General features: G+C 40.0%; 2 protein-coding genes and 8 non-coding genes across 22 annotated transcripts in view; 1 reads left to right on the top strand and 9 right to left on the bottom strand.

Moving 5' to 3' along the window:
- The window catches only part of CEP295 (centrosomal protein 295), a 42,969-nt gene extending 31,703 nt beyond the window's left edge, over positions 1 to 11,266 (top strand). For 6 of the 8 annotated variants that reach the window (XM_051780342.1, XM_051780343.1, XM_051780346.1 and 3 more), the window contains 10 exons: positions 802 to 1,029; positions 2,575 to 2,729; positions 2,964 to 3,123; positions 4,982 to 5,622; positions 6,286 to 6,456; positions 7,532 to 7,649; positions 8,389 to 8,595; positions 9,153 to 9,261; positions 9,800 to 9,899; positions 10,759 to 11,266. In XM_051780342.1, coding sequence (XP_051636302.1) covers positions 802 to 1,029; positions 2,575 to 2,729; positions 2,964 to 3,123; positions 4,982 to 5,622; positions 6,286 to 6,456; positions 7,532 to 7,649; positions 8,389 to 8,595; positions 9,153 to 9,261; positions 9,800 to 9,899; positions 10,759 to 10,806 — 1,937 coding nt within the window. In that variant the 3' untranslated portion in view covers positions 10,807 to 11,266. The other 2 variants (XM_051780344.1, XM_051780348.1) reach the window with 2 other exon arrangements.
- Positions 11,267 to 11,981: 715 nt separating this feature from the next.
- Positions 11,982 to 24,658, bottom strand: TAF1D (TATA-box binding protein associated factor, RNA polymerase I subunit D). Of its 6 annotated transcripts, none has more exons than XM_051780356.1 (16): positions 24,611 to 24,658; positions 24,210 to 24,282; positions 22,686 to 22,937; positions 22,113 to 22,581; positions 21,673 to 21,848; positions 20,840 to 20,897; positions 20,271 to 20,543; positions 18,648 to 18,699; positions 17,307 to 17,442; positions 16,912 to 16,959; positions 16,032 to 16,204; positions 15,435 to 15,508; positions 14,654 to 14,710; positions 13,849 to 13,929; positions 12,964 to 13,036; positions 11,982 to 12,319 (listed from the first exon to the last, which is right to left on the bottom strand). In XM_051780356.1, exons 3-7 carry the CDS (start codon positions 22,922 to 22,924, stop codon positions 20,391 to 20,393), a joined length of 1,095 nt encoding a protein of 364 aa, XP_051636316.1. In that variant the 5' UTR covers positions 22,925 to 22,937; positions 24,210 to 24,282; positions 24,611 to 24,658; the 3' UTR covers positions 11,982 to 12,319; positions 12,964 to 13,036; positions 13,849 to 13,929; positions 14,654 to 14,710; positions 15,435 to 15,508; positions 16,032 to 16,204; positions 16,912 to 16,959; positions 17,307 to 17,442; positions 18,648 to 18,699; positions 20,271 to 20,390. The 6 variants fall into 6 exon arrangements, with proteins under 6 accessions (XP_051636316.1, XP_051636312.1, XP_051636315.1 ...); XM_051780352.1 differs by having other exon boundaries at positions 16,032 to 16,069; XM_051780355.1 differs by having other exon boundaries at positions 15,435 to 16,204.
- LOC127468191 (small nucleolar RNA SNORA25) lies at positions 12,790 to 12,919 on the bottom strand. Its single transcript, XR_007903441.1, has one exon. It is a non-coding gene; the product is annotated as a small nucleolar RNA SNORA25 (small nucleolar RNA).
- On the bottom strand, positions 14,045 to 14,178 carry LOC127468190 (small nucleolar RNA SNORA8). The gene has a single exon (XR_007903440.1). It is a non-coding gene; the product is annotated as a small nucleolar RNA SNORA8 (small nucleolar RNA).
- Positions 14,759 to 14,890, bottom strand: LOC127468193 (small nucleolar RNA SNORA18). Its single transcript, XR_007903443.1, has one exon. It is a non-coding gene; the product is annotated as a small nucleolar RNA SNORA18 (small nucleolar RNA).
- On the bottom strand, positions 15,797 to 15,869 carry LOC127468188 (small nucleolar RNA Z40). Its single transcript, XR_007903438.1, has one exon. It is a non-coding gene; the product is annotated as a small nucleolar RNA Z40 (small nucleolar RNA).
- Positions 16,552 to 16,683, bottom strand: LOC127468192 (small nucleolar RNA SNORA1). The gene has a single exon (XR_007903442.1). It is a non-coding gene; the product is annotated as a small nucleolar RNA SNORA1 (small nucleolar RNA).
- Positions 17,077 to 17,215, bottom strand: LOC127468189 (small nucleolar RNA SNORA8). Its single transcript, XR_007903439.1, has one exon. It is a non-coding gene; the product is annotated as a small nucleolar RNA SNORA8 (small nucleolar RNA).
- LOC127468196 (small nucleolar RNA SNORA40) lies at positions 17,538 to 17,664 on the bottom strand. The gene has a single exon (XR_007903446.1). It is a non-coding gene; the product is annotated as a small nucleolar RNA SNORA40 (small nucleolar RNA).
- Positions 18,818 to 18,889, bottom strand: LOC127468199 (small nucleolar RNA SNORD5). The gene has a single exon (XR_007903449.1). It is a non-coding gene; the product is annotated as a small nucleolar RNA SNORD5 (small nucleolar RNA).
- Positions 24,659 to 24,737: the final 79 nt, after the last annotated feature.

Genomic DNA, 24,737 nt, shown 5'->3' with positions numbered 1-24,737 from the left:
CTGTGTGTATATGAGTTATTCTATGTTTATAAATCAGATTTGAAGACTACAGTTTTTACAGCCTGAGATTTCAGTGTCTTATTTTAATCCTAATGATATTACATATACTTCATAAGTCACTTGACAAATCTGTGTTTCATTGATGTAAGACACCAAATTCTAAGATTGTTTTCTTGTAGCTTTTCTTGTCTATTGTTTCTTAGTTGTGGAAGAAAAATACCAGAAGTTTTGGGTATTTGGCTGCATGAACAAATTTTTCAAGTCTAGCTGTGTCTTCACCGTACACTCAGTGCTTAGTGATGACCTTTTCTGATAGCTTTGTGCAACAAAGAAGGGTTGGTGCGGTAACTAGGAACGTGATTTTGGTTGCCTTGATCCCTCAGATTTCTTGTGTTGGTATTAAGCAATTTCTCTTTAATCATGAATAAAACTCTTGCACGGTGTCATAAAGATATTCAGATCACATTGAAGGATTGACATGTTTATATGCAGTAGCAGGTTATTTTATGCTAGCTAGCATAAAATAACAGTATTAATTCTTTTCTGATTTTATAATTTCAGTATTTCTTAAATCTACATTCTGTAAAAGAGCTAAGCTGTACTGGCTGCTACCTAATTAGATCAACTTGTATTTGTGAAAGTGCGTGGTAAGATTTATAGGAGCATTGACTGGAGACAATTAAAAAACCAAAACCCTAGAACTCTTTATGAATATTTCAGGATATTAAGCAGTGTCTTTTCAGATGATGTCATGTAAGTGATTTATATGCAAAATTGTGAACATCTAACTTATTATTTCAGGATTGTCTTCTGATGGTACAGAAGGTGGAATTTTGAGAGAAACAACAAGCCGTCCTTTGAACTCCTCGCTGTCTTTTACCTTGCAACAGAGGCAAGAGAATTTGTCTGGAATATCTGAAACTCGGCTATCTGAAGAAGATATGCACCTTTATAAAGAAAGTCAGACACAGCAGGTCTTGGGGAAACATACTGGGAACTTGAACTCAGAGGACAATACATGTTTCCAAGGTATTTGCTATTTTATAGCATTTATGTGCTGTGCTCTCATCATACAGAATGAGGAGTTAACTCGATGTTACATGTTGGTCTCTGTTATTTATATTTGGCTTACATTTTAAAGTTAATAAGGATTCTATGTGCAAGAATTTAATACTCTGATGTTCTTCATCCTTTGTTAGATATATGTTAATGAAGCATTATCTGGTGCAGAAAAGCAAGATAGTCTGATCAGGTGTCTCTCAGTTCTGTGCAGCCCCCTGCTACCATGGCTTGGCTTTTTGCTACCTGTGCCATTTTTATTACTTGTTTATGCACAACTTTTACTTCAGGAAGATAGAAAAATAATATATAATACTTCATTATTCACATGGGGTCACACTGTTGATGAAACACTTCACTGATTAACAGATTGGTGGGGGTTCTGTGCTCTCTAGAAAAATGTAACAAAATTAAGAACATCATTGTTAGCTATCATGATGATAATGTTAGTGTTTTAATTCAAATTGCTTCCTCCTGGAATGTTTGAAAACCTGGAATCATAGAATTATAGATTAATCTAGACCAGAAGGACTTATGTTTATGTGGCCCAACTTCTCCTTCCCGCTCATAGCAGAGCCAGCTTAGGTTGCTTAAGGCCTTGTCCAGGCAAGTTCTGAATATTGCCAAGGACAGAGATTCCACACCCCCCTGGGCAACATTTTAATAACTGTTCTTTTCCTCCTTTTTTTTAATTTTTTTATTATATCCAACCAAAATTTCCTTTGTCTGTCTCTTTTTCTTTCACTGAACATGTTCAAGCACACTGACTGCATTTTCCTTAAACTGAAGGAGGTTAAGTTGAGTTAGATATTAGGATGAAATTCATCACTCTGAGGGTGATGAGGCACTGGAGCTGGTTGCCCAGAGAAGTTGTGGATGCCCCGTCCCTGGAAGTGTTCAGGGCCAGGTTGGATGGGACCCTGAGCAACCTGTGTAGTGGAAGGTGTCCTTGCCCATGGCAGGGGAATTGGAACTAGGTGATACAGCCCAAACGATTCTAGGATTCTCTATACTGTCTCTTAGGAGGTAATAGGCAGCAGATATTTTTGTGCCATTTCCCCCAATTCTTTTCTTAAGATTGAACAAACTCAGTTATTCAGCTTTTCTTTGAACATCCATGTGGTACATCCACCCTTTGATCATCCCTGTGGCTCTTCATTGGTCTTGCTCTGCTGTGTCACTGATTTTTGTACTGAAAAACCCACAGTACTTCTGATGCAGTCTCACAAGTGCTGAACAGAGAACTTAAGGACTTAATCTTTTCATTAAAAAAAAAATGAATCAGTGTATCACTTTCTTACTGCTTTTTATACTTGCATTGTGTCAGAGTGGAAGAATTGAATGCTGTAAGGGTTTTGGTTTTACAAGCTACTATTTGTATACCTGCAGAACATGCTTTATTTACTGCATAAAGATACAACTGTTGTTTGAGGTCTTTTTCTTTTTTTTGAGGGGGGTTGTTTTGGGGGTGTGGGTGATGTGTATTTGTTTTTAAAATAACCTTTTTTCTTACAGCTCTAGCAGCTGAGCTTTGTTTTCCAGAAAGAGAGAAACCTTTTCCAAACTTCCATCACCATCTCTTTCAGCCTTTGGAACCAAGTGTTGACTTCGATACATCATCATCGTGTTCTCAATATGGAATTTCACAAGACAGCAGAGAATTTAGCAAGGTACTACACAAAAACTGGTGGAGGAAATACTTTAGCATAAGGTTTTTGTAAGATTTAAATATATAATCCCCACGCTGTGTTTTATCTAGAAGAAACAGGAGTATTTTTTGATATATGTAGAGCTTGGAAGTGGTTTTGCTGGATGTAGCAGAAATGTGATCCAAAAATCGAATACTACCTTCAGCTTTTTATTCTTCACATTTCTGAGAAATTTTTTTTTTTTAATGCCACTAGACTTCAAAATTTTCAACAGAAAGTCCAGACATGCTTACATTTCTAGAAGTGGGAGACGCTGGTCTGAATGTGCAAAGAAGCAGTCTGCCTTCTTATCTTGAAACAAACAGGCTAAACAACATTCCATCAGAAGAGTCCATTGCAGAAAATCTTATTCCAGGTATGTACAGTGTAGTCAGATCAGCGCTTTCAGATTCAGCGTGTTGGTAATGTGTAAATACCAACCCTTAGGATGGGTTTGCCATGTTGAAACGGGGACAGATCTCTTTGCTGCTCTCAGTCCTGCTTGGAAATGTCTTAACTCTGCTGCTGCTCTCTCACACAGTCTCTTCCACTACCTTTAATGGATAGAACTCCTAAATTCTGTGAAGTTTATCTCCTCAGCAGTTACGACTTTGGTACAAAAGCAGACCTGCTTATTCAAGTCCCTGTAATGGATATTATGTTACTTATTCCTTCTGCAGTAATTATGTTAGTGAAGAAATATCAACTCTGGCTGAAACTGTCAGCTTAAGTCCTTTTCCAGATGTTTGTTCATGCATATCCATTACTTTTTAAGTTTGAGGAATTAAGGAAGTTCCGAAAATTGATAAAAATTTTATGAGGTGCATGTGCTAGAGTCCCTGAAATTAATCATTTGTCTTTTATATACATTACGTATATAAATTTAATTTTCTTTTCCCACAATTTAATTTTCTAATCTTGCTCTGATTATAGAATTGCTTTATCTCTCTACAGAGTAAGGGGGAGGGACAAGAAAAGAAGAAAGGAGCTTTTAAATGATAATGTTGTAATTAACTTAGTAGATTAAAAGTTTATGGTTGCAGAGCAGCATTACATTAACTGTAGCTCATAGCAGGAAAAAATATTTTTTTAATGTTTTGCAGTTGAATTTAACTTGGTATTTCATGTATTCTAAAGAAAAGGACCAATCTGAAATTCCAAAGGGAACTAGTAGCAAACTAAATATTTCATAAAACATTATTTGCCAAGAATCAGGTATTTTCAGTGTTTTTCAGCTTTCTGTTGGAGTACCTTAAAGTAACAGGAAATGTAGCACAATATCTTAAGTAATAAATAGATGTATTTACAATGTAAACATTGCTGCTCAATTATGTTTGTGATTTGCATATATATATACACTTAAAATTTTTGGACACACACTATTCATGTTTAAAGCTGCAAGCAAGTACTCAGTAGCTATTATGCTTTTCTTTCTCTCTAGCTGGCAGTTGCTGGTACAAGAAAAAAGGAAAGTAATAAAAGATGCTAAAAGAAGTTTACACTTAAAAACTTTGTGACTGTGGTCACAGCAACTAGGATTTAGGAAGCTCCCTTCTAACTTCAAAACACTCTATTTCTAAATTGCTTATAGAAAGAATCTTTATACTTTGAGTCTTAACTGCAATATCTCCCCATCTCTTATGTGTTTTTATGATCCCAAACTAATTACTGTTGTGCTTTAGAAGTATGGAAAAAAATAACATAAGCAACAGGCTAAGCAAGTAAAAAGCATTTTGGGTTGTCAGTTCAAGGAAGGTAATTTAGGGTGCAGTGCTGTAACTTGTAGGAACAGCAGTCCTTATTCCAATTTCAGTGTTGGCTTCTACTTTGAAAGTTTCTGTAATGGCATTTTGGATTGTTTTCTTTGTGGTTTAGAGACTTTGTTGGAGGTGCAAAAGGGACTCGAAGGACTTCCTTTTACAGAGTATAAGTTGTAAAATGTATGGTTGTCATTATGTCACCACCATCACAAAGTCCATCCCTAAACATATTCTAAGAAACAACAAAAAGTATTGTTTCTCAAAATTTTGTGTACAGTGATGGAATAATTTTCTCTAATGTTAATGGTACTATGTTTGAGGAAACTTAAGCAGATTTTTTTAAACAAAATATTTCTTCCTATTTACTAGAATTTTTGTTATACATTACTGAAAAGTCTTATTATGGGGAGACTTTTAAAGTGAAAATTCTGTTTTGTTAGCAAGCAGTTTGACTTCTGACAATTTTCAAAACAGGATCTGAAGAATCTTTTCACCCTCTTCAAATAGAATCTGCGCTGAGTGATATCTCTCAGAATACTGATCAGCCAGTGGATTGTAGGGCTGCGTTACAGAGATCTTTTGAGCAAGCCCCTGGAACTGAAGATGGGGGCCATGAGAACTGTGTTTCACCTGCAAGAGAATATGAAGAACTGTCAAGAAGTATGGAAGGTATTAGCCTCCAGTGTTCAGTGGAAGGTCTGCAAAATGAAAATCTGATTCCACTGGAAGAGCAAAAATCACTTTATCGAGTAGATACCACACCAGTTACAATGGATGAAACTTGTTCTCCACACTTATTAAAAGAGACTGTGTCTTCAGAAAAATTACCTTTGGAGGAATTTGATAAGAAGCATGTGAAGCTTCCTGAAAAATCAGTTCCTGTACATGAAGTAAATAATGCCGTGGAGCTGGATTCTCAGTGCAATATGAATATAAAGGAGCCAGAGCAAAGCTTTTCAGAAGGACAGGAATGTTTAAGGGTTCTCAGAGAAACCAGCTTGGAAGACTCAGACATCCATTTGCATGCTGTTGTACAACAAAACAGTTTTTTCCTGGAAAGACATGAGAAGCATTCTCATTCTGTGCCCAGAAACTCATGTTGTATTCCAGTCTGGGTGAGTAAAACAGATTTCCAAAAGCAGGGGGTTTTGTTGTTGCACCAAGTTATTTTAGACCTTTAATATCTGAAAGCTTGGCAAATGTTGCTTTTACAGTTCTGGTTCCTATTTTCTGGACTTCTTCCCTACTACTTTCAGATCATAGCACTGAAATAATTAGCAGTAGCTAAAATGAGCTGAGTTCCCACAATGGTTTGAGGAGCTGTTTCGTCTCCCTCTCTTACTATCGGCTGGTAGAGCACATGCAGCTGGGTTTCATGTCACTGTTACCTCACTGTCCCCATTTAGAAGCCTGAAGGAGGTAAATAAATTAACCAAAGCATAAGCAAACTTCAGGAAATAGCTTTGATGTAGCATTAAAAGAAATTTGCCCTAGAACTAAGTAACTTAAACTTGAGGAGAGTGAAGGAAAGGTGGAGGTTTTTTTGTTTACCTGCTTTGCGTTATTTGTTTCAGTTTTTTGAACTCTGATATACATGTTCTCTTTCTGTATTTCATGTATGGCTTGGGGCGGGTCTTCTTCTTCCTCTTGAATGAGCCTCTTCTTTCTAACAACAGCTGTTGCTATAGCTGGAAATATTTATTTTTTTATTTTTTATTTTTTTTTTTTTTTAGTTTTTTCTATTTTTACATTGGTGACTTGTATATTTTCTTTTCTAGGAGACTGAGTCAGGGCGTGGTATTATGGAAGAACCAGAACTCACTCTGATAAGCTCAAATGACATCAGTACTGCAGAATCGGACACTGAACATATTAACCAACAGAAAATTGAGGATAAAATCGATAACCCAACCTGTGTGGGTCAGTCTGAATGTAATGTTTTTACTGAGGTGAGCATTATCTAATGTAATTCTAACTTAGTATTAATCATAATAAAGAGAGGCCCCACCGTAGCAGTTGATCCACTGTTGCAAAACAAGAGAATGTTGGGTTATCCGAGTTTAGTAATTGCTTGAATCATCCTAGTTTGACATTAGGTTTTCTGGAGAGATCTAATAGATCTTAAATTTGGGCTATTCTTTAAAATTACTACCTTGTCATATTGGTGTAGACAGAGTGTGGAAGACTTGCTGCAAGAAACAAACCATCTTGCTGGTGTTTGCAAGATTAAATTGTATCCCACTGGTTGAAAACTTGAACGAAATGAGAATGTAGGACAAAAGAAAAAGGAAAAATCCCCTACCTAGCAGATGGAGCCATAGCAGGCTCACACAGCAGTTTGAGGTTTATGGGGAAAAAATAACCAGCTTGTCATTCTACCACGCTTAGTTAGCCCATGGTGTGCTTTTTGCTGTTTGCTTATATAAAGCAAAGGCTGTAAATTGCAGAGGGGCTGGGTTTTAACGAGACAATAATTTGGGTGATGAAGCAATAATGTAGAACCAAGTAATCTGTGTCAGTTAGATGAAATCATGCTTTAATTGCAGGAGGCATCTACAGAAGATCCTAAAAGTGTCCAAGGATGGGTCTTTATAAAGTAATTGATACGAGGGAGAAGTGAAGGTTGACAGCTGGAGGCTGTACTGCTGCAGTGGGTGTCACCCGCCACTGACAAAGAGGGAAAGAGTCAAGTGGGATGAGAGTAATGGGGGAGAACTAGAGAGAACAGTAGGAAATGAAAGCAGATGGAATTATGCTGCCCTGTATTAAGAACAACCAATTGAATCTGGTGGGCAAAAAAGTCTTCAATGGATTTTTTTTTTTTAAGTTTTAAAATGTTTTTAGAAAGTAGATTTTTCATAATTATTACAAAGATCCATTTGTGATTTTTCTTTGCATCTGCTCTAAGGGCAAAAGAATGTATTTTATTTGCATTGGGTCTAAGCTAGTGGTACAGTAGTACTGCTCCACTCAAATTGGCAGTGTATTTTAAGCATTTCCAGCCACTGATTCCTTTTGAAACAGGAGAGAGAACTTTTACCACTAGCTCCAGATGCAGATTATTCGGCATTCACAAGGCCTGACAGCTCTCCCAAAGCCCAGAGTCCCAACAACAGTCACTGTCCGTCACATAGGACTGCAGGTAATTATGTGTAACTTAAATATACTGAAGCTGAGATAGAGATAGTAAATTTTTTTATTATTAAAATAATCAGTAAAATACACCTCTCATCTGGAAAATTTTTTAGAGCTACTTTTACTTAGGCAAATGCATCTTGCTGTTCATGCTTGGTTTGTTGTACGTTTGACCCAGGTTTAGTGTGTGTCATATTGCTTGTCTCGTCCTGTCCCAAGTTATGAAAGTTCTACACTACACTTGTTTTTGTGTTGTAACAGCTTAACTTTGAAAAATTCTGTGTTGTTTTGTGATTTGTTTTCACAGTTGCACATTCATTTATTTCTCATTTCCTGTTAGTCTCCCAAGCCCTGTAGCCAAAGAATGGTTTTTTTTGGTTTTTTCCCTATTCTGATAACAATGTGGAACAGCAGTAAAATACTGAAATATTTTTTGTCTAAAGTGAACCACAGTAACATGAAAGACAGGAGTTGACGGAACTTAACTGTGTTAGGGACTTATTAGGTCTTTGATATGTTTTGAGGCATCAAGATGCTTTTGATGCAGTATTTGTCTCAGCAGACCTGCTGACCATGACTGGATTTCATAGGTCTGAATTGCTGCCTGTTTTGCAAGATACCTCATCACTCACAATGCCATTCTCCTAGTGCCATTTACAAAAGTGGTCAACTTCAGTATATTAGGAGAAGTACATTGAAATGCATGACTTGTTAACAGTGAGAAATGTTGAGACTTTCCTTCACAGTGATGCTGCTGGAGTTTGCAGCTACATCTGGAAGTTTGCAAAAATCCTTTTTAAAAAGAAAGCAGAACTTCATCCAGGAATCTCTGAAAAGAGTAGAAGAAATAAAAAAGAGAGAGAGAGAAAATGAAAAGCCGGAAGCCAGAAAGCTTCGAGGAGGAAAGTCTAAGGAGTCAAGAAGCAGACAAAAGGAGTTTTGTCTTCTCTCTGGTAGGTTTGTCTGGGGACAAGATACACCATTAGGTACCCTTTTAATTGCTGTTGTATATCAAAGAACAGAGTTTATATTTGTTATGTGTTTGCTATTGCAAACTGGGATATTCTTTGTTTTCTTGGGGATGGAGAGAGCTTCCCCCCCTCCACTGCCCTGCTGCCTCTTCAGTGCAGTGTTGTAAAGGCTTTTATGGGTGGTCTTTCACAATCAGCCCACGTTTGTTGTTATAGGTATCTTTGCAAGCAATGGCTGTTTATCAAAGAACAACCACATTACTTGAACTGGTGCATCTCTAATGCCTGTTACTGGGGACTTGGAGGTCGGCTGTTGAGAGCCATGGCTGGCTTAAAGCACAGGCAGCAGCCTAACGAGTGAGACTGTGAGGATTTATTTTAACACAAGACATCATCTCCATTGTGTCCATTCTGCTAGCTTGTTTCTTTTTTTGTCATGTCATTTAAAAATCTTTGAAAACCTGTCATGCTTTTGAGTTAGCTAAACTAGAGAGTTAAATTTAAGAAATGTTTGGCTTTTTATTTTTTTTTCTCCCTAGGAAAAAATGGTGCAGTTGCCAGTCAGTTGAAAAAAGTAGGAGAAGTGAGAGTATCTTCTCCAGAGGACAGGAAGGCCGGAGAAATTGAAATGCACCAGCGTACATCCAGGTAATGCATGAACACAAGTGGGAGAAGTTTGAACTAAAACCAACAGAAGTAGTTAATCTGTGTCTTATGAAAGCTCTTGGTCAGACATAACAGTTTGTGATCTTCCAGTTGAACCCAGTGCTGCTTAACACAGAACAGTTGGGAGAGAGGAGCCAAGAGTGTTTGATCCAGGTACCTGCTGGGAAAGGCCCTTGCATGGGTGGCAGTGAGGAACACAAGGTCAGCCTGCTGGTTTCACCAGCCTGAGGCTGCTGTGCCACTTAATGCCTGACACTAGATAAAATTTGAAGCAAAGTTCACAGTCGCACGTGGGCACTTATGAGCAGTAACATGAACCAAGTGCAGCTCCTGAACGTGGAGGGGGGTTTGTTTGATACAGCTGAAGAATTTGAAGTGATTCTAGATTACTGGAGAGATGTGTCAAATTTTCCTAATTGCTAGCAAGTGAGCCAGTGTAAACCCTTAAGCTTGTTAACTTACTCCAGCTTTGCCACTTCCTTTCTGCCAGGACTCAATTTTCTTCCTACTGTTCCCACAGACTTTATAATCAACTTGAAGAAGTAAAAATCAGAAAGGAAGAAAAAACCAGGCAAGAAACTTACGCTAAAAACAGAGAAAAAGCTAAAGAGTTTCAAAAGGTAATAGTTTGTTACACTGTCCTCCTGGCTGGTGAGTCTCATGACTTCATTGAGCTTCTAATCAGTCACTGAAGCATAGTTTGAGTGCAGGTGAAATGGAAACCATCCAACCAGTCTGGATTTTAAGTGATGGCATTGGTACATCCACATAAGAATTTCCTTGTCAACACTGTGACTAAGCTGAAACTTCATCTAAAATGCAGGGCTGCCTCAGGCTGAATTTTTCTGGTGATTTGAGCTTGAGCAAAAAGGCTCCAGCTGTTAGAAAATCTACATGGCGAAAGAATGGCAGGGTTTTCAGTAGTTCAAACTAGACTGAATTAGGTTTGGTGGGTTTTGGACTGCTTTGGCTGCTTGAGGTTAGGGTAACATTCTGAGCATGCCTAAACTTCAGGTTGCAAGAATCTTGTCTGGGTTTTCCTCCAGTTGCTGTAGAAGAGGGCTTGAACTAGAGGACTGGAGTCATTAATTCCCTGTTCTCTTGCTGGGCCTTGGACAACTGGAAGGAAGGAAATGCTTGATGATCCTGAGAGGCTGTGACTATTCCAGGGGGCTCCAGGCCCAAATCCTGCCTTTAGCACTGACCACCCCAACTTCTTTTTGGTGGAATAAATTGGTGCTCTCGTTGCATTGCTTTACAGATTCCATAATTAACATAAAATAAATAAGCACACCTTCTCTCCCACCCTGCAATCTGTGGCCTTTTTGAAGCCCGGGCAGTCACTGAACTCATCACTGTCTATTACTGATGTTCAGGTCAAACAGATGGGGCAGTACCTCAGTTGTGCCCCTCTAGCTCTGCTGGTTTTTAGTGTAGTCGCTTAAGCTGCACTAGTCTCATGGTTTGTTTTATTTGCAGAAAATGCTGGAAAAACTACGAGCCAAGAAGTCTTGGAAAGCACTGTGACAGGCAGCAGACTTGGAGCAAAAGCTTCGCTATGATATTGGTACAACCCAGACAATGTTTAATTGCAAAGCCATTAGGAATCCTCAGCTTTAAGTTGTAGGAAAACAGTGATTAACCCAAAACCCCTGTACTACCCTCCTGTTTAGGGAAATCACTACAGAAGCAGATGGCCTGCTGCTTTCAACATGGTTTGTCTCAGAGTAGACAGGAATGAAAGGTCTTTCTAGATATGCATTTATGTTTTAAAGGGAGATACTAACTTTTGTAATATACATGTATAAAACATTTTCAAATAAAGTTGCGTTTTAAAGATGACTTGAATTATTTTGAGGCAAGACATTTCTGTAAAGCTGGAGTTTTTATCAGTTCTTTGCACTATGATTTAAGAAGTGTGGGTTCCTGTACACATGCAGTATGTCTTTCAAGCACTTGAGAATAAAAATCTTACTGTTGCTACTTCCATATTTTTCTGTCCATGTTTGATGAACTCCAATTCATAGCTAAGTAGTTAAAGCACCAGGGCAAATTATAGCAAAAATTGTGCTTTAAAATTTGAACTTGGTTATCAGCAGGTGCAATAGCAGAGATGTTTCATTCAATCTGATGAGGGTTAAAACATACCAGTAAATCACAGAATAGGTGGGGTTGGGACCTTTAAAGGTCATCCTGGCAATGATGAAGGTGGTATAAAGGTCTCCCTGGAGACTTCTGTTCTCCAGGCTGAACCCCAATTCTCTCAGCCTGTTTTAACAGGAGAGATGCTCCCATCCAGTTACTCTCATGGACTCCTCTGGACCTGTTCCACCAGAAAGCTTAGCTTACTTTAGATGTACAATTAATTACACTGTACAGGTCCTTTCACTGATTTCTTAGAGTCTGGTGCAGTTGCATGTACTGGAGTAGCAAAACAATTGTTACCTCCTGCATAAGTAAAAAGCCTAAACCAGAATCAGTTTGTTATGCCACGGAGGTCAGTGGAGGCTGTTTGCAGTGCAAATAATGAGCAGTACAGCAGGTATATGGTCTCAGCTTCACCAGGGCAGTTCTGCAATATTCTAGCTCCTTTCTGAGAATATGATCAGAAGGGAAGAGACCAAGGCTCAGGAGATCAGCTGTGAGGATTTTCTCACCCTTCTTTGAAAGCCACAGTGTAGCAACAGGAAATAATCCCAGGCTGCAGCTCAGAGACAGTTTTATTTAAATGCTGTGACATTCTGTACAGAATAAATACCTATCCAGGGCTTCAGTACAGTGAGAATTCAGTGACAGGGAAGTTAGGGAAAACACCTGATCAAGTTATTTTCAGTCAAATTACAACACAATATACTCAGCTTGGTCTTCTCTAACATCGCACACAGGCACCTTCATATCTCACAGGAGGACAAGAGGCAAGTTACAATATGCACTACTTTTAATGCCAAATAACTGCAATTAACACTTTAGGTAAGATCTTTCTCCATTTGGAACAGCTGTGTAGCTCACTGCAGCAGACTTTCAGCAGTATCACCAGAGCCTGAGAGAGAAAAAAAAATCTATTAGCACTTTTACTCCAAAAAAAAGCCATTTTCCTACCATCCAATCTAAATGTCCCTGGCACAACTTGAGGTCATTTTTTCTCATCCCACAGCTTCTTAATTGGCAGACTGACCCCCACCACACTACAAGTAAGAGCAAGAAGGTCCTCCCTGAACCACTTCTTCTCCAGCCTCAACATCTCCAGCTCCCTCAGCTGCTCCAAAATGAACTTGTGTGCTAGACCCTTCACCAGCTCAGTTGTCCTCCTTTCGACACACAAGCAGCAACTGGGCTACCAGACTGCTCATACCACAACCCTTTTGTTCTCCAGCTTTAACTTTCCGTGCTACAAATGTCAGCTGGTTTCAGAATGAAACTGAGCAGCCTTTCCTCTACATCAGCATCACAAAAACCCAAGGGCAGAAGATTAACATCCTTTTTCCCCTCAAAAGGCTTAAGGACATAAGGTGTATCTCCTCATAAATAGACCATAGCACACACTACGTGTCCACGGCATCCTGCAGAGGATTTCAATTTGCGGTCACCGCGTTAAGAGCTGCTGGTTTTTCAGCCATGCAAACCCTCTTTGAAGTGACCTTGAATCTCTTCATAGTACCAACCATTTTGGTTAAGTGCTCTTACCTTCACACTCACTTTGGTAGCACTCAGGTGGAGTTTCTCATCCCTCTGACATGCAGCAACTTGGTAGCAGACACTGGAAGTTAAAGAGTCAGGTTTGGTTAGTGTAAGGGAAGAGTTAACAACACACAAGTTGGATATAAATTGCATGGAGCAGCCTTAGTCTCCCTTTTTTGCTTCTGTTCAAAAGCACTACCTTCTCAAGAGCAGCTGTGGAGTCCAATCTACAAAGGTTCCACAGCTGGAACTTCAGAGGCACCCAAGGATACCAACCACATACCTACACTTCAGCAGCAACTTCCTCCTAACAGCAAAGGGAACATTGTGTCTGTGACCTACATTGAAGCTTTATTCCCAGCAGCCTTGGTGCCACGTCATATGGCAATACAAGAGTCTGATGGACTTGCTTTACGGTCATGTCCACAGCTCACCAGAAACAGTAACATCCCAGCAGCCTTGGTAATGACCAGACACTCCTCTCACTGCCCGTACTAGGACTTCACTCTGCCCATCCTTTCCAGTGATGGACCAATTAATCCTGCCAACATTAAAGCCAAGTTGTGTACCAACAAGCCTAAAATCTTTTAAAATTTTTAAGTACAGAGATGTACTTGATTCCTCACAACCAAGAGCAGTCTAAGACACTAGTACTACAAACCACTGCACAACTGTGACAGCCATTACATACACACACAAGAATGACTCACAGACGAGTGACCTGCTCAGATACTGCCAAAATCTGGAGTGATCACCATCCAGTAATCTCTGGTACTAGACAACCATTTTTATACTTCTTTCTAAAACAGTTTACTTAAATTTAAATGTCCTAGAATCATACTAATTTAGCACACAAACTGTGTAGTGTGAGAGTAGTAACTCACTGCTTACCTATAAAACAGGTTGCTTTTATCTTCCACAGCTCATCTTTTTAATACAGGGAGGTTCACTTTGTTCAGTATCCTAAAGCACCTGTTAGAAAGAAGAAACTGAATGCACTTGCTGAGTTCCAGAGGCCAATACTCAGCTCTCACACTGGAACATGAAAATAGAAAGCAAGTACACTCAAATCACTGAAGAGGTCAAAGACTGTTTCAGAAAAAATACCAGGTTTAACAGACACAGCTGAACGAAAACCAGTGATGCCAAACACTGCACTGCTGTAGCACAGCTTTTTGCACACCCCATCAGGAGAATGCAGCTGGGCTGAAGTGCCATACAGGGAAACAGCTGCAGTTCTCCATCCATGAACAGCTCATTTTAACATTCAGCCTTCTCCCATGCACCAGCTAGTGTCTGGGAATAAGAGGTACTTGTCATTTCACAAAAGCTGCCATGCAACTGGAGAGGGAAAACAGACTCCATGAATTTCACCTCATGCCCCTTTCACCTGAACAGCAGCTGCTCAGTGTGAAACTGTGGAGCATCTCTTGACACAAAACAAACGCAGTAAGTTACTTCAAGACAGACACCACAGTGCTGTCTCTTCTTGCCTACAGCCACCACAAGAATAATTACTCCATGACTGAAGGGGGAATTGACTGTTTCAAGCCATCCAGAACACTCAGGCAGCAAAAAATAGTGTTAAAAGTCAGGTATCTACACTAAAACCTAGGTGAAGAATAAGTTCAGCCTGTGTAATTTAGTATGTTAGTTGCACCTGAAGTCCCAAAACACTCTGTATTTTGACTCTTACCAAGCTTTTCCACTTGAATAATTTTTTTCATTTCTATCAAAGCATGTCACAGTACACCTAAAGGAGAACACGGTGCATTATTACAGTTGCTAGGATGTTACATGAAGATGTCTTGCAGTTTTATCCCACAGAGCTAACAGGTAGTTCAATGGGTAAAGCGAAACCACAAGTTTATTCTGTGAGGCGTTTCCAACGACACGAACCTACAGAGAAGATCCTATCGGGATAGACCTCAGCATTCCCTGTACTATATATTAACATGACAGATAAAAATCAAGCAGATTGGAAATGTATCTGCTATATATCCCGCTGAGTGTCTTTTTTAAGTCGTTTCAAGATATTCTGGGGAAGAAGGAGAATAAATGATTTCAACAGCTGGCACCTGGAGAAGATGAAGTAACTCCTTCATATTAGCAACAGTTTTAACAGTAATAGTTAGTTACCTGAAAAGCAAACATCAAAGGCAGTTAACTACAAATATGTACAGAATCCTCCCTATAAATTTACTGTAAAGTGCAACTCACTTGTCCATGCAAAACTGTCAGTTTAAGCAGTTAACCTGATCACCTCCTTTCTGAATGAGAAATTTGTATGAATGCTTTTTAGGCAAATCAAAGTTACAATAAATTGTTCCCCTAACAGAGTGAATGCTACAGTAATGCAGTGTTGAAACCAGTTCATGAAACCCTCACAAAACAGTAAACTAGGTTTGATAGGACTTCCAGCCACCAGAGTCCTTCAGTCATTAAGGTATATGCAAAACTTCAAATGTCATACTAACCCTAGGCAGAGCTTCGGATTGCTGTGAAATGGCATCCTGCATTTCTTCTGTTATTTTCTCTAAATACATGCCTCCTGAAAAAGCAAAGTAATGTTACAAACCAAATTGATGTTCCTACAAATCAGCAGAACCTACAACAGCACTTAGTACTTAAGTGGTTTTAACTACCACAAGCATTACTGAGAGTCTCTATTTGGAATCACATTTCAAGCAACTATAGTGTCTGAATATTGTGCTATTTGACAGCTCCTTTTAATTTCCTGTTTATTTTTAAAACAAAGTCAAAGTCATGATCTTTCCTCACTGAGACAAGACATTTTCATGTAAAAATAAAGTGCCGTGAAGAGGACATTCATGTAGTAATTTGTTCAGAAAGGCCATTCTCACTCACTCTCTTCAGAGCAGTTGAACATTTTGCCAATCATCACAACAATTTTCTCACAGCATTCTCAAGTTTGGGGTTAGATAAACTCATATTTTCTAAGACACTGCATTTTCTCAGCAAGAAAAGAACAGCACTACGACCAGCTTACCAAGTGAAAGACAGGCAGTTGACCTGCAACAGGCAAGTGTTAAAAACCAGTCACACACACTTACCAAGACAGTAGTTCAGGCTGGACTATCACATGGACTTCCTAAAACAAAGTAAATTGTTGCATCTGATCAATATGGCCAAGATTCTTCAGTATTTCAGTAATTTATTAGGACTTGAGTACTCTTATACTCAATATGAAGCAGGTAGACTGTGGTCCTGTTACACTGCCTGAATGCTAATGACAAAACAAAGCATTTCAGTTGAAATCAAAGCCATGGTCCAGTATACCACACAACTACCAACAAGGTCTATCTGCAATTTAAGAAACTGGAGCACTATGGCACAGAAGGTACAACTAAGGGAGTTACCTCACAAAGAAAACACAACCATTTTAAGACATCTTAAAAATACGTTCTAATAAACCACGTACAAGAATTCTTCACTGCAAGTATTTTTCCTCTACCTGCTAATTCTACTTCCTTTAGTAGGTAGGATGCACAATTCAAGCACATCGAAACAAGCAAATTATTAGATTTTACAGTAGCTGCATTAAGTATGTTTGCAGAACTGTCCCACTAAGTAAACTGTTACAGGTCTCATTGTCACCACTGCAATTAACTTTACAGTGAGGAAAGCATAACCTGTCACTCTTCTAGCCACGTTTTTCAATTCAGACACACAGCAGGTTGTGCCTATTTGCTGAAGAACGAGGCATAGCAACTCCACAATGGCTGTGGAAGAGACTGTTTCTTAAGCCTAGCCAGTTAACTTTGAAAGAAACCTGTTTAGTGGTCACCTGCTACTTGGATTTATGTCTCAAAATAAAATGCCTCTTTTTTTTTCTTCAGAAAAAGACAGCAAAAAACCTAAGACTTGAGCTTTTATGATCCTCGTCCAACTACCTCCACCAAGGAAAAAGCCAACTATTTCCTTAATACTTACACTTAAGTAGAGGCCTTCTACTGCATTCCAGACATCACAAGAATGCCCCTTAAAGAAGAAATAGTTTGGAAAAAGGTCACTTATTTAACTATACGTTAATCCCGTAACAGTTTAACAGTTTTTGAATGTATTTGACAAGCCTCCCAGTTTGGAAACACTAAACCTACTTGTTTCAACAGAAATACCAAGTTTTACAAGCACATCTGCATGAAAACCAACGATGCCAGCTGTTGAAATACTGTAGCACTGCTTTTTGAACACTCCATCAGGAAGACACTGCTGGGTGCAGATACCATACAGTGCACAAATTAGTGTGATTAACTTGCTGTGGAAACAGCATGTCTGAAGAAGTTCAATACTCATATGATGAAGCTCAAATGAAATTCAAAGCTTACCTCCTTCACTCCCATGTTGAACAGAAATTCACTGAACTGTCAGATTTGTGAATCAGCGGGCCAGCAAACAGCCATAATAAATCAAATGCTCCCAAAAAATTAAATCTGCCCACTGCTGCAGCATTGGTGTTCTCATCTGCAAAGAAAGAGATACAACTGAGCTACCTACACTTCTACAAATCTGGTACATTAAACTCATGCCTGAGATTGATCAGTGGAGTTCATGCAAATATTGTCCCTTCATATAAGTAACACAACTAATATGTTCATCAGCTGTGGGTTGCAAAAGAAGGGTTTTTTCTAAGCACTAGGTTCCAGGTTTTTGTCTACAGAAACAGACAAAACCTGATCAAGTGCTAGAACAGACTGAATGCATTCATCTTTTACTATCTTTGAAACAGCATTTGAAGCTATTTCCCAGTTCACTGTAGTTACTGTTAAAAACTGTCACCTTCCACTACTACTGTGTTTTCTCATTCTAGAGACAGGTAGGTTAAACCAAAAAGTAACTGTGGCAAGGAGTTCAGCATCAGACATGCCATCCTAAGAACAATCTATGCTGTGTTAAACAGCGCAGTACTCCTAACTACATCACTGGCCAAGTAAGATGCCCTGTTCCTATCCTCTTACTAAAGAATGTTCTTGTAAGGTTTCATTACCTTTAGCTCAGCGCTTCCCATGTTACAGGTGTTTTCCTATGCAGTAACCTTACATGGTGCTTTCTTCCATGCTATTTCCTACACTGTCCTGAAGCCACACAAACTTGATAACATCCTACAGTAAGAAGCTTTCACAGCTATGTACATGCAAGACTACCAGCTCCTCTCTGCTGTCCCTACTGTTCTTGCATGGGACATGATTTAAGATGGAATTTTACCACAGGGAAGCCATCAGAAGCTGCAACTGTATGATATGCCCTGGTACAGAAAGTGTGTGTGAGGCACCACGATGAGACTAAGTGTACAGTAGTTCCTCAACATCTTCAGCAGAGAAAATCCCAGGTAGTATTGTCCAAACCAGACAAAGTTGCCCTGCAGCACGCAACATCAGGTAAAAACAAAGTATTTCAATATAAAACTTCTAACAAAAACTGCACTTTACAGATATTCAAGAACTCAAGTTTTTGTTTTCATTCAAAGAGGCTACAGGCTAATTATGGTCAGGTGAAAGAGATGTGGGACTGAACTCTAGACCTTGGAACCTTCACACACAAAAGCTGCGCAGCTGTGAAGCACTGTAATACATCCACTTCAAGTATAGAGCACTGTTTTTTCAAAACCTCTTGTGAAGTACAGCAAAAAAAGCTACCTGAAGGAAACAAAACTGAAACCAACAGCTTACCTCGTGCAGCAAGAAAACTGAGTGGTATTTCATCCTCCAAAAGCAATATAAACTAGAAGAAAAAGCAAAGTAATAAGAACTGTCATATACGGTCAAGTCAAGTCAAAGCTAGGTTTCAGCAATCAATGCAACAGTTGTAATAAGTTGATTTGCACCTGTACTTATCCAGTTCTAATCAGAATTAAAATTTAGTTCATTTCTGAGTCACTCAGCAGTTGAACAACAAAATTCATCACATGAACTGCAGAATGAGCAGGACTCCGCATACCCCCTTCACTATGCCTTACTAAGCAAGAACCCCACTCCTACATCCAGAATTGAGTCTTTCAAGCTATTGAGTATTTCTCAGGTAGACGCCTAAAGGAGTTACACCTGGCCATTAATTATGGGCTATTATTAAATGTGATCTTCAAATACTGAAGAGTAATTTTTCAGTCCTAGAACCACCAAGTTGTAATTGGGAAACTTCATTCACTAAGGTTTGGTACCTTAGTTCAAGCATGTAAACAATGCAGCTTGACTTGCTCTCAATACTGAGCACCTACTGCCAATCACCTCAGACTGCCATTAAACCAGTAGATAAAACCTTTCCTGGACAACATCCTTGTTCAGCACAGACTACTTCTACCTGCTGAACAGCTGTTAGTTGCTGACAGCAATTTGGTTAAGAGCATCTGAGGCAGGCAGATGACTGTTTGGTCTCTAAATCTTGTTTATTGACAAGGAAACTTTTTTTTTTATATTTTCAGCTTCCATGACACGCAGAAGGACTTGGCTGTATTCAGACCATTTCTAAACACTTACTGGTCAGGTTTCCTGCTGACTAAAACCCCTTAGAGAAAGTTATTTTCTGCTGGGGCAATGCCTGTTAAGAACTGTCATTATGAAGAGCTTTTATCTTCTGCTAACTCATGTTCACATCAGAACCCATTCTGGATAGCAGAGGGCAAGAGGGGAAAAAGAATTTTTAACCCAAGATTCACTATACTGCTACAGTTATTTTTAAGATAACTTACAAATTCACATTATTGTATTAGATTCAGGAGCAGAGAATTAGTTTTCTGAAAAGTTATTCCACATGGAATAGACAACCTCAATCATACAAAATTGATTTTATGATTATTTGAATGCATTAACCATATTTTGCAATAGACTTCTGTTGAAGTTGACCAACCACTTCTGCATTTTTGTTGTTGGTACTTATTTGCATTAAGCTTCAATTCTGTCTTCAGCCTCTCAACTCTAAGTATTTTAAATCTGCACCTCTAAGCCACAGGCCATTCACAAAGAAGTCAGCTATGAAAACTGAAGAAAGGCATTTAAACTGCCCTTTTAACTTGAGCATACAGGTGTATGCATGCAACTGCATACTATTCTATACTGTGCTGCTGCTATGTTACGGTATTTGGACCTTGTTTGCCTGTTTAATTACATAAATTCTACGATCCACTGGTTAACAGAGGTCAAGCTGCAGAAGCCAGAACTTCAGCAAGATTATCAGCCATTGAACCAAGGATATTATATTCCTGATAGAGAATAGCACAGAACACACTTAAAAGCTTAACAGAACAACAGATTACACTTGCTTTGTAACTGCGTCAGACACAAGCCCAATATACTCACATTACACCAGATGTGACTGGGTAGCTCGGTGGATAGCTCAAGATTGACTTCAGACCAATGCTTTAAACAAAGCAGGCCATGAAAAACGACCACTGACACCTCATTTGTCCCATCTGCTGTTCACAGAGGTGAACCTTGCACAGGCAAGGAGTTCTCTGCACTGTCTTCATCATCCTCTATTTCAATCACTTCAGTTGATTTTGCACGTTTTGTTTCTGGCTTTGATTTTTTCTTACTGGGAATTGTGCTGCTTATAATGAAAGAGCTGTTCTCCTAAGAAAATGAAAGACAAGTTGGGTTTTGAGATTCTTAAAATACAAGTAAATAGTAAATTTGCAAACTTCAGTAACTCTTGAGAGAACTGCAGAATTCCTACACATTTCAGCATGTTATTTAAGAGAGTGTGGACTCTCAAAATAACCTCCTTCTCCATTACAGATCGAGATTCACGGGTATCACACTGTTAACTCTGGATCTAAGCTCAAGAACTAAGTACTGAAAACATTATTATCTACTAATTCCTTACGTTTAGCAGAAAAAGGTTAGAGATTTTCTGAAGTATTACTTACCACTATTCTGGCATCATATTGCTCTTTATTATCAGAATTCAAGCTGTCCTCATCATCACTGAAATATAAAAAATTCAAATCAAACTCCGTACTTTTATAGTAGCTCAAAATGTGTAAACTATTTTCCTACTACAAGCCCTGTTTTCTCTTAGTGTCTTTTAAAGTGCTACAGCTTGTAGGTTAAAGATACTTCTACATAAGGTCATTCTCAAATGATAGTTTTTGACAGCAGAATGACATCCTAACAAATAACACTAGCAGGACAGAAGGAGTGCTTAGGAGCAGAACAAAGATTTAGTAGCAGATATCAACAGCAGTATCAAGATAATTTGGATTACACTGCCAAACAGGCTAGAAAGCCAGCAAGTTGGAAAGGAAGTAGAATATAATCACAAGCAAGAACATAAGAGGATAAGTCTCAGCTAATAAGGGTACACAGCTTTCTTCCCAATATTGTAACTGAAGTTTCTCCATAGTGCCATGAAACACCAGTCATGAACTTAATTCCACTCTCATCCACAGATTTTCTCTGAAGATAGAAAGGACTCCCTAAAATCACACAAAAATCACACGCTACTACAAGCAACTGTACTACCTCCTGAATTCCTAACTGTGAAGAGTGGCAGACTGTACTGTCTGGAGTCAGTCAGCTCTCTCTTCACAGCACCCTGTGCCATGTGTTTTTGGATTTGTGACCAAGTGTTGAAACCCCACCCATACCAGCAAACTGGTTGAGGGCAGTGTGGGGTGTCATGCACCTACCTGTACACACACATTTACATTTTAGTTAAAAATAAGTCTTATAACATCTAAAAATATAAAGATCAACTTACTCTGTCTCCTGAATAGGAGAAATGGGGCCTTCATCATCTAGGTATTTGTGTTTCCGTAACACCACACATTCTTTTTCTAAGTCTTCACCAGCCTGAAGGGCTTTTAAAGCTTTTTTAAGATGTTCTTCATATTTAAGCACTTCAATGTACTTGAAATATCCCTTTGCAGCTGCTTGCTGAAAACAAAAATTTATCAGGTAAGATCTTATAAACACCACTTAAAGCATTTATATTATGAACTGAATTTGTAATATTACAATGACACTGATATATGTTCTTTCTCTGTTTGCCTTAAAGGGTATTAAGACAACATCAGACGTCCTGTTTAATAGAAATAAAATCTGGTTTTTTAATTGTTCTATTCAAGCACATCAGGTAGAAGCACAACACAGTCAACTTACTAAAATAGTAATACTTATCTCACAAATCAGAAGACTTACCTCATAGCCAAGAACCATCTTTAAGGGAATATGTTTCTCCCCATAATGTTTTTCGACAAAAGGGAACTGAAAACCTCTGTCCAGTAGCCTCCTCTTTTGCTCCTGAGGTGAGGCTGTCAGTGGTGGTCTCCCTGTGGGCATCCTTGTGCCCTCACATTTTTTCTTTTTCTTCCTTTTCTTCCCTGAGCCAGCTTTGTATTTTCGGTGTGCGGCAGCTTTAAACTTCTTTCCCCTGAAGTGATAGGCAAAAATGGCTTTCAAATTGAGTTTTGACTTCTGCTGCTTGGAAACTTCCGATGATTTCATTGGACTTTGGGGAGACAGAGAAGAATCTGACGAGCTTTCATTGTCAGGCACTTCTGCAACAGATTCAGCTTGTTGCCTTGAAGACTGACACCTCCTTTTTTGCTTTGATGGTGCAATGGAGCACCCAGGATGGCACTCACTGCCAGGAGCAACAGAGACATCACTGAAGAAGAAAAGAGTATTTACTTTCAAAAGAATGATTACTTCTATGATATCTGACACAGGTTCTTCACAGTAAAAAATTCTAAACTAGAGGTAAAAACTCACATTTCTGAATCGCTGCTGATAAGTAAAACCTCAGCTGAAGCAGTTGATGATTCACATATACTGTTAAGATGATTCGAAGACTCCCCAGGAGCAGCATTCTTCTGCCTTGAGTGTGAACACTCCTTTCTTGTATTTGTCTGCCATGCATACTCCTTGGATGGCTCCTGATGACCATGTATCAGATCTTGGGCACCATGGTAATCAGAGCCAGAAGCCTGAGGCTCATCTCGATCAGTCATATTTCAGTTTGCCCTAAAAATCAATGAGAGTTAAAGAAGATAAAGAAAATTATATGTTAATGAGGTAACAAGCTTTCCACTACTCCAGTCTCACAGGATAAACTTAAAAGACCAATGCTGAGCAAACTTCAACAAAGATTTTCCTACGAACCAGGAGCAAATAGATTAAACTTCAAGAGTAACAGTTAAGTCACAGCCACTTATTTCAGGATATTCATAGCATTTAGGTCAGAAAGAATTTTTACAGCTCTTTTGGTCACCAGTGGAGTTTCCCAAGGCTCAAGACTGGGGATCAAGTGCACCCTCAGTCCATTTGCAGATGACACCAAACTGGGCAAGAAGGATTTCCAAAGGATCTAGACAGGCTGCCATCTATGGGCTGAGGCCAACTGTATGAGGTTTAACAAGGCCAAGTGCTGGGTCCTTATTTTGGGTCACAACCACCCCAAGAAGTGCTGGAAAACTGCCCCACAGAAAAGGACCTGGGGGTGCTGGTCAACAGCAGCTGAACATGAGCCAGCAGTGTGACCAGGTGGCCAATGGCATCCTGGCCTGTATCAGCAACAGCGTAGCCAGCAGGACCAGGGCAGTGATTGTCTCACAGTATTTGGCACTGGTGAAGCTGCACCTTGAATCCTGTGTGCAGTACTGTGCCCCTCACTGCAAGACAGACACTGAGATGCTGTGTGTGTCCAGAGAAGGGCAACAGAGCTGAAGGATCTGAAGCACAAGTCTTATGAGGAGCAGCTGAAGGAGCTGGGGATGTTAGCCTGGAGAACAGGAGGCTCGGGGGGACCTTCTCACTCTCTACAACTGCCTGAAAGGAGGCTGCAGCCAGGTGGGGGTTGGTCTCTTAAGTAGTTACAAATGACAGGACAAGAGAAAATGGCATCAGGTTGCACTGGGGAGGTTTATATCATTGGAACAGGCTACCCGGGGAAGTGGCTGAGTCACCATCCCCTAAGTGGAATGGTGTAAATGTACATGTGTAAATCCAGTGCTTTGAAACTATGGTTTTGTGCTGGACTCGTCAATACTAGGTTAATGCCTAGATGATTTTAAACACCTTTTCAAACTTAAACGACTCTTTAATGCTATGAAAGGTAATTTTGGACAACAACCTGCACCTATGCCTCAGCCACACTATGCCTTATGAGGGCACACTGCTAACAGGGGTTCAATCAAGACCTGACAAACACAATAAAGAGACAGATCAGCCCAATACCAGAGACAGGACACAGGCAGCAATGTCACTCTGACCACACAGGTTGTGGCTGGTACTCACAGATCGCAGCTCAGCATCCTTTGCGTCCTCTCCTGCAGCTCCGTCTGGACGGCTAGCAGAGCACGCAGAGCCCCTAGGGAGAAAAACAACCAACATCTAAACTTACTGACTGTTTCACAGAGTCACAGTATCTCCTCCCAGAAGAACCTCAGGCTGAAAGGTGCCAGGCTCGGCCGCCGGCATCGCGCCAGGGCCGGGGCTGCGGGAAGGCATTTTGAATGCGGGCCCCCACCAGGTCGCCACGGCCGAGGACACCCCGTGGCCCCTCGCACACTACCGCCACACGCCCCAGTTCTCGGAAGACGGCTCAACACCGCCGGGACTGTGACCCGCCCCCGGTTCCCTCGGTGCCCGGGTCCCCGCACCGCGGATGGCGGCGGATGCGCCGCACCCCAACCCACCTCCAGCTCCGCCGCCACCCCACCGCAAAGAGCGCAAAATGGCCGCCCCGCGGCTTAAATAGCGCCGGGAGCTCGCGAGAGGCGCGCGGGCCGACGGGAGGGAGGAGGGAAGGGAAGGAAAGCGAAG

Source organism: Manacus candei, unplaced genomic scaffold (assembly GCF_025592945.1).
Source record: "Manacus candei isolate 608988 ecotype Guabito, Panama unplaced genomic scaffold, ASM2559294v1 h1tg000014l, whole genome shotgun sequence".
Taxonomy (NCBI): Eukaryota; Metazoa; Chordata; class Aves; order Passeriformes; family Pipridae; genus Manacus; species Manacus candei.
Note: the sequence above shows the minus strand (reverse complement) of the source record. Positions and strands in the feature narration are given on the sequence as shown.